The sequence below is a fragment of the Nomia melanderi genome, chromosome 7 (assembly GCF_051020985.1).
Source record: "Nomia melanderi isolate GNS246 chromosome 7, iyNomMela1, whole genome shotgun sequence".
Lineage (NCBI taxonomy): Eukaryota > Metazoa > Arthropoda > Insecta > Hymenoptera > Halictidae > Nomia > Nomia melanderi.
Window position 1 is genome coordinate 13,154,115 of NC_135005.1, and position 13,943 is coordinate 13,168,057.

Genomic DNA, 13,943 nt, shown 5'->3' on the forward strand with positions numbered 1-13,943 from the left:
AGGCAGCCGACGCGACGCGTTAATTCGCCCGGTGACTATGCTGAACTACGCGGCTGTTAGAACAACAGTTTAACGTCGTTTCTTGCTCGTTCGCCGGCGTCGCGCGGAAACAAGCGAATTTATCGAGTCGTAACGCCGCGCGGCCGTCCGAGAAAATTGGAAGCTGCACGCGCTGTGATCTTATTGCCGCGATGACAGCCGCGCCGCGATTCGTGCCCGTGCCCGGGCGTATCCGCTTTAATGACTCCATAACTCGTCCACGTATCAAATCGCGGCGCGGTGACGGCGGATCCGGCTGGAATTATCTCGCGTTCCCCACGTAATTATTGCCACTTCGTCCCGGTGATACAAAGTAATATAACGCCGCTTTATTACGCGCGTGCACAAAAGTGGGAACAGCTGTGTCGTAACGACAACTGATGCAACGAAACGCTTAACGGAGTCCGTGGATCGGTCGTTGGGAAGGATTCGACGATGAGGGAATTATTATTTTTATTCGGCTTCATGGAAATCTCCGTTCGGAACGTTATCCTTTATGCCTCGACGCTACTTCGAGGTGCGGTTTTCATTAAAGCTTCGCTGACACTTGGATGTTCTCAGTGTTTCTTCTCTTTCTTAGCTTTCGCTCGGTTTTATTCAATAATTTATGATATATCTAACCGATAATGTTGAATTATTACTAATGCTAAGCCAGCAAATGCAATAATGCCGAACGTTCGTATATCTTTAGTCTAAACAAAGGCGATAGAAAGGCAACCAGATACGTCTGGATTTCGTCACGCAGTTATGAGACTTTTCTCCAGGCAAAGCCACAAACGGTCTTGCAAAGAAAAGCGGACCTCAACTTTTGGGGGTTCCAAGTCATTCGCATTCGAGAACTTGAAAGAGTTAGACGTGTTTTCCAAAGCCGTTGTAATAAAGTCACAAAATATATACTGTTTCATTATTTAATCACTCATTTGCAATAGATAATGTATTTGCCGCGTATTTCCCTCGAATAATTTTGATTTTTGGAATAGAGATAATAGTGGAAAATAGGTGTTTTCACTCTGCATCATGTCAAGCTTAAATAGCACGCGTCATTTTGCAAATGCCTTTTAATTCGGCTACGTAACAACTCGTACGAATTACTCTGGATTAGATCAATCACGTATCTCGAATGTATCGAGAGCGAATTGAGCGCGATCGATTGGCCTAGACGCGGCCAGAGGCAGCATGAAAGTTCGAACGCGCGTAACGGGTAGGTACGGACATGGAACAAATTGGAATTGGCTATTTTTGCAGCTCCGCATCAGAAGCGCAGATTGTCGCGTCACGAACCGCCTCGTTTCAATGCTGATATTTGCGCTGCCCCTGCTAACTGGTTCGCCGGATTTATCCGCAACCTTGAGAATAACGGGCGCGATTTGTCCCGGTCGTAATACGCGCTTGATTCCGTTAAAAGTCGCTCGGCGTGTGCCGCAGGAGGGCCGCGGCGAGTTGGCCCCTAGACAACATTGTTGCTGCAAATTGCACGATTTCGAAATACCGTGACAGCCGTTGCCCGCGGGATCTCGTTAACTCGTTCGGTCTCCGCTTCTTTTCAATCTGTGTCAATCCGCTTGTTAACGGAAACCGCCGCTAAATATAGATTTCAGGCGTATTGGAAGCCGGAAGCGTTGAGGAATAGAGGGTGGTGTTCTTGGGTCAAGGTCATTCGTATTCGATAACACTGTTTTTTTATTGTCTTTGTTTACTGTACCGCGAAGGAAGAGTGATCATCGATAATCTATTATTAGAGTGCAATAATCTCGTATTATGAAATTGAATTTAAATTTGAATTCGAATTGTATCAGGCATTAGATTTTTAACCAGAATTAACGTATTTTTCCTGTTAACGTAGAATAGATAACAGCTTTTTCTACAGAAAATGCATTGATATCATCTGCGACTTTGAAGTATTCGCGACCGAATTGCGCACCGTTTAACACTTTGACCGCCAAATTACAAGAAAATAATTATGACTTGGAAGATGATTGGGCAAATGAATGAATAACTAGATAATAGGGTAATATAAGAATGTTCATATCAAAGAATCAACGATTCTTGCTTTGTACCTTTGCTATAGAAAGGACAAGTGATACATAAAACGCCGATGTTTCGTGGCAGTCAGCGCGTTAACTTTCGCTCCAAGTACACAGCAGTGATCTCGAAAACTCCGAGAGCTTCTCGCGTGTCGCAATCGGATGTCCCCGAGGACTAAATCAAAGCACGATAGACTCAATGTTTCTCATGATTGTCAGTTGCGGTTGAAGTCCCTTGAAAAACGGCAAATTGTTTTGGAGCCGGTAACTCGGTCGAGAGGGCTTGACGAATGGCCGGCCGTTTATTCAATTTAGCGCGCAGACGGCGCATTATTAATCGGTCGGAAAATATAAACTGTATCGCGCGGTTAAGTGCGAAGCGAGGATGCACCGCGGCCGGGGCTTTTCTCGTCGCTAAAATTGCGAACGGCGACAGCGTAACGCGGCTAATTTGTTAAAAGCTGGCCTGTATAGCGTCGTTTAATCAGAAGGGATATTGTCGTGTCAAGAGGTCGACAGTGCTCTCTGGCGCCTGTGATATTGGACATTGTCTGCGAACACAGCTCCAGAAGCGGCAATCCGTTCCGACCTTGACGTTAACAGCCTGGGTCATGTTCCGAGTGTTCTTGCTTCCGATGCAATATAATTGATCAAAGAATTCAACGAATGTTCCCTGAAATACCCCATAAAGCCATGCGCGATGTCAAAGATGTCACGCTTAATCAGAATTCGATCGAACCCGTAACAAAGATAGAGTCATGAATCCAAGACCCATAAACTTCACCGTTTCCTCAATGCATCTACATCGCTGCTCGACGCAATGCAACTCCTACTTTCTTGCAACCGTTCCACCGCCTTCTACATTCGTGCATTACAAAAATCATACAGGATTCTGCAAGGATCTCCCGCGAGATTTGTTCTGCTCGATTCCAGGGGGGACCTTGAAATAAAGTCGAGGGAAGCAGAAAAAGGAACTCGAACGTAGGTCTGTAACGACAGTTCAATTTGATCCTTCGACGAGCTGCGCTGGTTTCGCGGATGCTGGAAACAGGACGATAAAGCGTAACATTACCCGCCGCATATAATCGTGCCCGCAGAATAGTCCCGACGTCTCGCGGCGGCGTTGGTATCGGTAGCGCGGCCGCGAGTTGGCAGGCCGTATAAACACGACCGGGCGCATTTACGGTTCCCGTTCGGACGTCACGTAGCTCCGAGTAATCGCGGCGGGGCCGTTCGACATTTCACCCACGCGGCGCCGTTTATCGAACGTGCCAGAATGGATTTTCGCGCGAAAACGGCACGCGCGCCGCACCGATAAGACATTGTAGCCTGGAAACCCGCGCGCGAGATATTTCCGACGCGATTTCCTCGCCTACGGGCGGGCGTCACCCGGCCCCCGCGTGTAGGCCGAACGTTTCCGCGGGCTTCCGCCTAACGAGGCGCTCCAAGTTCAAGAGCAACGCGTCGAACTCGCCCACCGGATCTCGCAAAAGTGCACTCGCGTTTCGTCGCGGCGCGGTTCTCGGAAGGAGGACTCGGGTCTGTTTGCTCGTGTCCGAGCGCGGTTGCTTTCGTTGGATTTTCTTCGCTAATTTTACTACTGCCTTTGGTGGCTGAAGTGACGACAAACGGTAAACTGAGACTTTGCGATTGAAAAGATGTAATCGGTAAAATTGGTAAAATTCAGATGTCTCGGTGAATTAGTGCACAGAATTGCAGAGAAATGGTTAATCGTATAATATACTATTCTCTATATTATTCTGAAGCATTGATCAGACCATAGAACATCAAATTGTAAAACTTCATCTTGTATATACGAATGCGCAAGTCTTCAAAATTGGTCCTCTCCATCCTAATGTCTGCGGTCCACGATTTTGCGCCCCGATAATGAAGCACGAGCTTCAGCGAGCTCCCAAGCCCAATCTCCCGAATAGCCAGGGTCAACAATAAATCGTTTCTAAAACCGTATCCCCGTAAAACTCGGCGATCCGTCCCGTGAACGCAGACGAAATAAACGCGTCCCGGTATTACGCCGCGGAGATTTATCGGCGTTCCGCGCTGCGCGTAAACCCCCGGACGTTTAATCCCGCGCGCCACTAGGATAATCTCGAAGATAGACGCCACGATTTCCCGTATAGATGAGTGACGCGTCGTCGCCATGTAGAATGCCGCGAAACCCGGCGCACCGGGCCGCGAGCCCGAGATTTTCGCGTTCGAGAGCTCCCCGGTTGGGCCGGCCTCTGTTCCTTGCATTACGGATATTTCCGTCCGAAGTATTAGACGGTATAAAGGCAGAACGCCCCTCGGCCATTGCCGGCATGGCCAGACGCTGGCAATGCCGCGCGAAACCCGCGCCTTTTTCTTCCCTTTTAACCCTTACGTCGCTGCCACGTGTCCGCGGCTCTGTGGCGTTGCTCGTTATAACGACGGCCGGCAGAAGAGGGACTCGGAACTTTCGCGGAGTCGTTTGCGAACAGTCGGATAACGTACTAATTTATTTTATCCGGAATAACGCCGAAAGCGACTGGAACGGTGTCGCGACAATTAGGATCGCGGGTGTAGATTACCGATCGAAGAGTCGTACTAATTTCCTTAATTCCGGATGAAGGGAAATAGTAACGATCGCCACGTCGATGTTTACGACGCTAAGCCGCAAAGTTTACGCAGACGCGCGTTTTCGCCGGATTTCGAGAAATCGGTGTGGAGCGACGCGGCAAACGCGCGAAGTTCCGCGGTCAAAGTTTGATAACGATCAGCCGGTGCACCCGACCGCGCGCACTTGCATCAAGGCTGCGTAATTTACGATACCGTCCCGATGGAATTCAGTTAGCGTTCGACAGGAACGACGGCCCGATAGCAGCCTATCATCTTGTTGGCTGTTTTCGCGGAAGGTGCGAACCGTGTCGAACCGGGTCGCCTCGCCCCTAAACCAGTTCCAGCTCGCAGTTAAGACGTTAAAGGTTCGTTTCTTGCCGCGGAGATATTCGATCGCGTCGAAACGTGCCTGAACCTATAATATCGCTCTATATTTACGTGCCCGCGCGCTTCGAGGGGCCTCGACTTTTATTTAATGAGCGCGCACGCCGACTTTGATCGCCGCCTATCCGTTTCTTCCCCGGTTTTCTTAGGCCGGCCTGCCGTTTCTGGCCTTTTTTCGCACATTATCCGCTTCGTTATCGTTATTACTTGTTTACGAGTGGGACTGCTTTAAATGTAAATTATGTACAAAATGAATGCGGCAGATTTAGCGGCCGGAACGGGCAGTGAGCGGAATGCGAGGGGAAGCGGAAAATTGATGTATTTACGGGTGGAGGGGACAGCTGTAACGATGGAGGAAGTGTGACGACGGTAATGGCAACGATCTGTGTGCGCCGCGCAAGCAATTAAATACTGGAAACATGAGATAGTATGTAGCAGGAGAATCCTACGTGATCTCGGTTATCTCTATTTTAATTTTGCTCGAGAAACGAGACTTTTCGTCGGTTTCCGTCTAGTTCGTATTATCTCACTGTAATATTCTGAATCTTCCACTTTGCATATTCGCTTTGTTCCTAATATCACTATTTCTATATACTCGAATTCCTGTTCGACGACGCTGACGCTATTCCGCGACGAACGAAATTGATTGTCCCTGGATCAGCGTCAAACGGATTTTCGTCGGATGATCTAAACGTCCGTCAATTCCGAAGCGTTGCGCAAACGAGCCGAAGCATCCTCGGATTCTGTGACCCGTTACGAACGCGGCGGAACGCATTTGCAAACTTCGTTTCGGGAATGTAAATTCGCTTCGTCCGTGCCAATCGGGTGTGCCGCGGGCTCCGTTGCACCTGCCGCGAGACGTTCGACCGGTGGAACGTAGTCGAGTCGCGAAAAGGGAGAAAGAATTAGTCAAGTGGCAGCGCGGACCGCTTGATGCAATCTTCAACTTCATTTCTCGAATGCTTTGATCCATCGCCGGCGATCGTACCTGTTAACCGCGGCTGTTCGCTCGGTTACAGGATTCTTGACGCCTTGGAAGAATTGAAATGCGGTTCAAGCGAAGAAATAAAATCGGACAGCTCATTTCAACGACTACAATCTTGAGCGTATCAAACTCTGAACTGCCGTGTCTGTTGTTAACGAATCAGACAAGTTCAAAGACGAAAAACCGTATTAACCCATATAAACGTCACGGCACTTTTACTCGCTGTGTCTAATATCGAATACATGGCGGCAAAAATCATTTGATCATTCAGATCTCTGTTATTCTTGCAATATTCGCACGTTAAGTGTGCTATGTTGCTTTTGTGAATTTCCGCTTGTTATCTATTATTACCTAGAACTACCAGGTGAGCCAAAATGACCAATTTCTGATTTGTTCTTTAGAAATGACTACAAAAGTGCAGAGACTTCTTGAAATACGAGCCAATTGAAATCGGAATGAATTCATCGTTGCTTTTACAAGGAAATTTTAGGAAGATGGTTTAAGTGCTCGGTAGTTCCAGCGTTAAGGGTCAGTATTTCCAGTAACCACAATTCAGCATCGAAATTTCGAATCGTAAAGCTTCGGCGATGGACGCAGAAGCATTTCAAGCATGCTCTACGCCTACAAAGAATTCTTGATTCGATGAATATTTGACATTCCGCCTTCCCCGATCGGTGCTCTAGATCTCGTCGACACATCCCCCGGCTGATCGACAAAAGAAACTTTCTCCGGTCGGCGAGGAATTTTAAGCAGACCCCGGCCAGTTAGAGGAACGATTGATCCCCCGATCGGCGCGCATCTGTTGACCCCTCGTCCCCGAAGAATTCAGCCCACTTTCGATCGAGGGGGACACGGCACCAATAAAAGTAACGATCGCGTCCATCGATACACCTGACGTTTACAATCGCGTTTTTTCGGCCGGCCACGGCCGACCGGTGGAAAGCGCACCGGTGGTACAGCGATAAAACGCATTATCGAGCGTTGCCAAACGAACGCGCGCCCGCAAGGCCCGCCGGGAGGGAGAGCGAACGGTCCGTGTACCGCGGGATGCACCGCAATCGTTTCTTTCGCCGTTTCTTTCGGACATGCGCGCGCGCAATTTTCTCTCGCCCGGCGTAATCGTCACGCCGCAGTTTTAACGAATCGTCCCGGGCGCGGCTCGTACATCGCAATTACCACCGGCTGTTGTTTCGCCGGCGCGCACGGAGGAAATTAATATTTACTCTTCATCCGGCCGCCGCCGGGGCGTTTTTTTATCCGTCGCTTCTGCCGGTGCCGGTCGTCGCTTGTAAGCCTGGTTTGCATCGCGCTTGTCGATCGGTCGTTCCGCGCATTCGTAATCGGAGACGCCGCATAAAAAGCCATCGACATCTGTCTTCGAAATGTGTGAACGTCGAGTGCACTTTGTGCCGCTAAATTCACGGGAAACTCGATTACGCGTCGCGAGTGCTTATGAAACGGTGTCACGTGTTTTTGCCCAATTACGACCGAGAGGCAGCTTGAATTTTAAGAAGCTATGTTACTCTCATTGTCTATCGCTTGCTAATGCGGTTCACTGTTTTGAAATAGTTTCTTACGAATGATGCGGATTAGAATCAGTAGATATAAGCTATAGGAAGAAGCTCCGTACAGAGAGCTAACATTGATACGAACGAATGGAATAATCGGAGGAACAGAGAAGAGTAAACATTCTCTCGCAGAATCGCGAAGCTTCAACTGCGAGGATCCAGCAAAAACCGAGCCAAAAGGGGAAACAGCAAATTGTCAGTTGCGCGAGATTGCGCGTATGCAAATGCGTCTATAGAGAGACGCGGCGATGCATAATCACAGCGGGCCCTACGGGCGGACGGCCGGGCGGTTTTTTCGGCGTTTCGGCTGGAAGGTGTAAACTGCTTTCGCCGGCTGCTTAAACTCGTTCCAGATCGATGTGCAAACGACCGCGAGCGCCGGGGCCAGTTAAGACATTATCTCTGGACATTGTAAAAACGTCGCCGTTGCGAAACTCTTTGTCGAGCCACGTCCCGTGTTCCCGCCCGTCCGGCCGGCGAGGCCGGCTTTTCTTATCGTCTCCGGCGAATTCAATTTCACGCTTGTTATTTAAATCCGCGCGCCGGCCGGAGCCCGGCGAACTTGACGGCCGTCCGCCTGTATCCACTCCGGGGATAATAGCTGTTATACACTCGGGACGATAGGCTTTTGTCGTTTATTGGCTTCTATTAATATGTCCATTCCCCGCGGCGGCTATTCAACATCCTCCTCGAACAAGGGTAATTTATTTCCGTCGCGTTCCTGTGAACTGGAGCCTGTACTTTCGACGGTGCAGGTCGTTTCAATTGTAACGTTCCTCTTTAAAATACTCTTCGATAACCTGGACGACGCACGGACGGTTTATTCCAAGATTCTAGATATTTCTAGATATTCCGCGACCTCGGGGATGAATTTTATGGGAAACGCTCGAGAAATTCTTGAGGAACTGAAGTGAAGTAAAATATATAATACTTTGTAGACTTTGAAACTTTCGTACGGTTCCACTCGATGAGCTTCGAATTATCGAAACGATATCAAACGAGGATCTAACAATGAGAGATAAAGAACAACCGGAGTGTCGAAATCAAAGCAGCGAGCTTAATCCCGAGGGAAACGCAGGCGACTCTCCGAACCGTGACTGCACGAGAGCCGAGTTTATTCCTGTAATCTTAACATTGACTTTGAGACAGCGCGTTGCGAACAGAACCGAATTGTCGTGTCGAATATATGTATCTCTCGTAACAAAGTTCCGTTGTCCTGTATCTCGGCGATCGTCCGTGCCGGTGTATTCCGTTTCGCGGGTCGTTCGCGCGAAAAAAACACGCACCGGGACGTTTAGGAAGAATTATGCTGCAATCTCGAGTAGAGGGCACGCCGGGGAAAACGAAAATGGCGGGAAAGGACGCGCCCGCGGCGCGACGGCGAGGCCTTTTGAAATAGATCGAACGAATCGAACGACGGATTCTATATATAATCGCGGTGTCGGCCGGCGTAAATTCGCGGCTTTATGCTTTCCAACGCGACGCTCCCGTTTCCCGCCATTCTCGCGTGGCGAGAGTGCACGGAAAACAAGGCGGCCAGCCTTACGAACGACTCGGGGTTTACGTAAGAGGAAACCGCGGAGCGTTTCTATCTGACGTTTATATCCTCGCTCGCGAGCCACGTTTTCCCCTCTGTTCGCCCTAGAATCTTATTCGAATCGAGATCGAAGTGTCTCTTTGTCTTGAATGATCCACAGGGATCCTTTAATAACACTGATCGTCGGTGAGGATTGCACGCATCGGCACAGAAGGTTCACTCGTGCTTATTACCGATCTTCTCGCGTTAGAACGTTATTTTAGTATTCAACCTTGATCATCGATGAAGCTAGAACCTCTTAACTCGTTGCGTACCGGTTCGTTCTTAGAAAACTGGCTGATTTTTCAATGAGATCAATTTATACGATATATCAATATATGTGAAATATTCAAATAACTTATTATCATTTCGTAAGTATTTGAGAGGTGACTCTCAATTGCCAGATGATTTGATACAGTAAAATTATAAACTTCGGTATTTACCGTTAACCTTTGTATACTGCATCAATACGTGATTGAAAGAAAATTTGTTACCTAATTTATGTATGGTTTCTTGTTGAATTCGTTTTAAAGAATCTCGTCTACATCTGATTAGAAAGTGTACAATATTTCAAATGAAAAGCATACGGGTGCAAAAGGTGAAACAAGTAACCAGTTCTAATCAAATTGAATACTTTTTGAAATAGTAGTTAGCAAACGAAGGTAGGTTTAAAAGATGCGTTAAAAGATGAACTTTACATTTCCCATCGATCTCCTAATATTCCTCTTCCTCTCGATCGGCCAGATCCTTTCGCATATTTCAATCATAAAAGACAGGACATCCGAGAGATTGATTTTATACCTTTCACTCGTCCCCTCCTCCTATAAAAACGCAAATGGATGAACACCGCGCGCACGTCCGCCGGCAAGAGAAACGGCACCGAATGGAACACTTGTGTTCCTCCCGCGAGAGTGTCGCCGAAAAAAAAAGGTCGGATCCTGGTTGCGTCACGCGGAACAAGGAACGGCTGTCGCCGTATATCTTCCGCAGGAATACTTTCCGCGTTATTTTCGAGCGCTCGTGAATTTACGTGTTCAACGCGCGAAACAGGGATGATAGTGGGCAGTGGCGATTCCGCTAAATATAAGCGCGGCAGCGGCGGCGGCGGCGGCGGCTGCTGCTGGTGCGACCGGTAAAACGCGAAATAGATATTAAAACTAGAATGATGTATTGCTTACGAGGGTCGAAGTGCCAACCGACCTCATCCGCCCTCTCGTCGGCTGGCACCAATCCACGTTTGCACGAATGACTCACGATAAGCGGGTCGAGAAGCATTTCGGCTAGTCTGTCCCACCGTCTGTCGATGCTTGTTACACGCGCACCGGAAAATCTGCGGCGGCCCGATAATCGAACGACCAGGTTCAGCCCGGCGCGTCTTCCTAGCCGTCCCTTGCCAAACGAAATACTTTGGCCGGGTAAGTCTGCTGAGATTGTCCGCCGAGAAGCTTCTACACGGTGTCTGCTTCGTTGAATTCTAAAGTAAAAGTCCGCGTTTCGAGAGTGAACCATTCTAAACAGTTATTTCAATCTTTTATTCACACTTCAGCTCTTCGGAGTCGTTTCTGCTCTTGAAATCTTTTATGCGAATTTACATGCTATTGTCTTTCCGTACAATCTTTTCTTCACTCGAATACCTCGCTCTTCCAACTCGAATGTTTTGTTCTTTCCATTCAAATACCTCTCCTTCTCGAGTTTCTTCAACCATATATTCGAATACCTTTTCTTTCAACTTTTCTTGTAAGCCACTCTTCTTTTCGCACTTACACGCGTTTCTCTCTCTACTCGAATACCTCTCCCTTTCCACTCGTTCTTCTTTTCTTACTCAAATACCTTTCATTGTCTACTCACTTATCCTCCCCTTTCCGCCGACACACGCCGCTTTTCTCTCTCGTTTTTGGCAAACAGCTTGTCCCCTCTACCCACACGGCTTTCTCTGCCAACACGCTCATCCCCGCTGTACCGTTATATACCGCAGGCCGCAAAGAAGTTTGCTTTCTTCCCCAAACCGCCGGTAAACAGAGCGATCAAATATTTTCCAGAGTTCAACCGAGATATTCTTAATCCCCGGCCGCGAATCACCGCGCCGGGAATCGCGTAACGGCAGTCGTTAATCCCTCCGGCGGATCTTTTCTCCACCCTATTCGCGTAACAGTTATAATTGGTAGCCGGTGATCCCGAACGCGGCATCAATCATATAATAAAGATGTCGGTGGCCGGGTTCGTTAAGCGTCCCCACGGAGGGCTTACAAATCTCGCGCGCGGAATCGGCGAATAAAGAAATCGTCGAATCGGAACCGTTCCGTTTTTCTCTCGCGGCACCTGCCCGCCATAATTCCTCGGCCATCCCCGCCGGTAAAGCACGGAATAACGAGAAACGGGTCTTGCTAGGACGAAAAGACTGCCGGCAGAGTTATCGCCGCCCGGTCTCCGGCCAGAAACGGCCCTCCGCGTTTCGCGAAAAGAAACGGAATAAAACGCTCCTCGCGTGGGCGTGAAATTCTCGTGTCAACTGGATCGCGTCAGCCTCTGTCTCATTTGATATCCGCCGTCGTCTTCCTCGCCGCGGTGACGACGAGGGTCGAGCGCAGTTCTCGTACGAGGAAATTGGATATAGAGGAACGCGACGTCGAGAGATTGGCGGATCCAACTTTTTCCGTTGAAGACAAGGGATTTCGAGGAAAGGCTGTTTGTCTCGAAGGAAACTCGCGACCTTGTTTTCAAAGATATTGGACATTGTGTTTTAAAAGAGGTGCTTTCTTTCAAATGAAACTTAGCAGTATTTATATAATACAATGTTTCGTATGAGTTTAAAGTGTTCTCTATGAAATGTCCTTTTCTGTAACAAATTGGTAGGAAATGTTGAGTTTTCAGTATGTTAAGGCCACTTACAGCCTTAACGTTTCCTCCGACCCCTTAGAACCATCGTACCTTTTAGTTTGTATACACCCTTTATGTTTGCTACGGCTTATTGTACATTTGGTAGTTTTTTCGAAATAATAGGAGCCTTCGTCCCGTTCACAACTTGCAATCGTCTTTACGGTATTACGAGAAGGGACCGTGGCAGCCATAAATCCCTGAACCCATAAGGCCCGCGATTATTGCTGTAGATTTTCTTTGCCTATTGTTTACATCTGGTGTCCAGTCACCAGTATTTTTAACTCTCTTGCCCGTCCGTTAGCATGTGTTTCTAAGGCCAAGCGTTTCTTGCTTTTTACCTGCCACGGTCGGCGATTGCAAACGGGACGAATTAGTTATTAACTTTAGCAACTAGGAAGACTAGAAGGGAAGGGATTGTGTCTCCCTTCCACAACCATTTTCAGATCGAAAAGGGCCAACCAGAACGTCTTCACCCCCGTGAAGACGACATTGCGGAGGTGTCGTCGAAGACGATTCTGGGAGGCCCAGTGAGTCGAGAATCATAGTTGGAAACAAATAGTCAACCAAGCAAATAGAGAACATCGAACATATTTCGAGTCACTACACTGATTTTCACAAGTAAATACAGTCCACTTCACAAACCTAAAAATTCGCACAAAGTTAATTCGGCGTGCGAAGTACTAGTTTAACTACCGAACATAGTCGGTGGAAAACAAGGTACACGACATTTGGTCCTTCGAGCCGGAGTTTTCGGCAAATACGGAAACATAGAACAGTGTAGTGACTACCGAGGAGTGACTCAATTGTAATTAGTACATCCTCCTTGGACATCAGTGACAATTGTTAGCAAGTATAGAGCTTGTAGTGCAGCAGAAAAGCAGTTCATATATTGGGATCTTAGCCTCACTTTGGAGAGGGCAGATCAACAGCATCACCGTAGGATAATACGTCGCCGGTGAAGCTGAGCTATTCGTAAGCAGCCGTATCGGACACCTCAACTGAGGAAGCAGCCAGATTTGGACGCCTCAACCGGGGAAGCAGCCGTCGGACAGCGGATACATCAAGGCATCGCAGCAGCATCAAGGCATCGCAGCAGCATCAAGGCAGCGCAGCAGCATCAAGGCATCGCAGCAACATCAAGGCAGCGCAGCAACATCAAGGCAGCGCAGCAGCATCAAGGCATCGCAGCAGCATCAAGGCATCGCAGCAGCATCAAGGCATCGCAGCAGTCTCAAGGATTCGCAGCAGTAGCACTATTTAGAAGCTCAGACGCCTGTAGGGTGAGTCTAGAAATCACCACTCCTTCACACATTGTTCCTTATTGACCAGTCGCGATCTCGATTCCATTAGTTGTTCAATTATCGCAATATGACGAACGTACCTGAGACAGCTCAATTAAAGGGTCTTAAGAGACAACGAGCCACAATTAAGGGGCAACTTACGCGGATAGAAACATATCTGGGTGAGGACGATCAGTTTGACATTCATGAATTACAAATTCGCAAGGAAAAGGTGATAGAGTTAAATACAAGCTTTGAAAACGTTCAGTCAAGCATAGAGTTAGAGGACGAGGTTTCCGATCACGATTCGGAAAGAGAACAGTTCGAACGAAACTATTTTAAGATAAGTAGCCTCCTAAACCGCCGAATTGAGAGATTACAAACCCCTAGTAATTTAGCAAGCACAGGTAGATTCACAGACTCGCCAAATACCGTAACGGTAAGGCAAGAAAGTACCCTTCTACCAAAAATAGAGATAAAACCATACGACGGTAATCCCATTGAATGGCACAGTTTCCATGATACCTTTAAAACATTGGTCCACGACAATTTAGACTTACCTGCGGTACAAAAATTCCATCTATTGAAAAATGCACTTCGCGGAGAAATTGCGTC

At 48.0% G+C, this 13,943-nt stretch overlaps 1 protein-coding gene across 4 annotated transcripts in view; it reads left to right on the forward strand.

The window, feature by feature from the left end:
- Positions 1-13,943, forward strand: part of LOC116430514 (uncharacterized) — a 365,874-nt gene that overhangs the window by 63,348 nt on the left and 288,583 nt on the right. For 3 of the 4 annotated variants that reach the window (XM_076369537.1, XM_076369540.1, XM_076369538.1), the window contains exon 1: positions 10,469-10,586. The exons of the other annotated variant lie outside the window; for it this stretch is intronic. In XM_076369537.1, coding sequence (XP_076225652.1) covers positions 10,475-10,586 — 112 coding nt within the window. In that variant the 5' untranslated portion in view covers positions 10,469-10,474. Of the gene's footprint in view, positions 1-10,468; positions 10,587-13,943 lie in introns of those variants that run through there. 4 annotated transcript variants of the gene reach the window in all.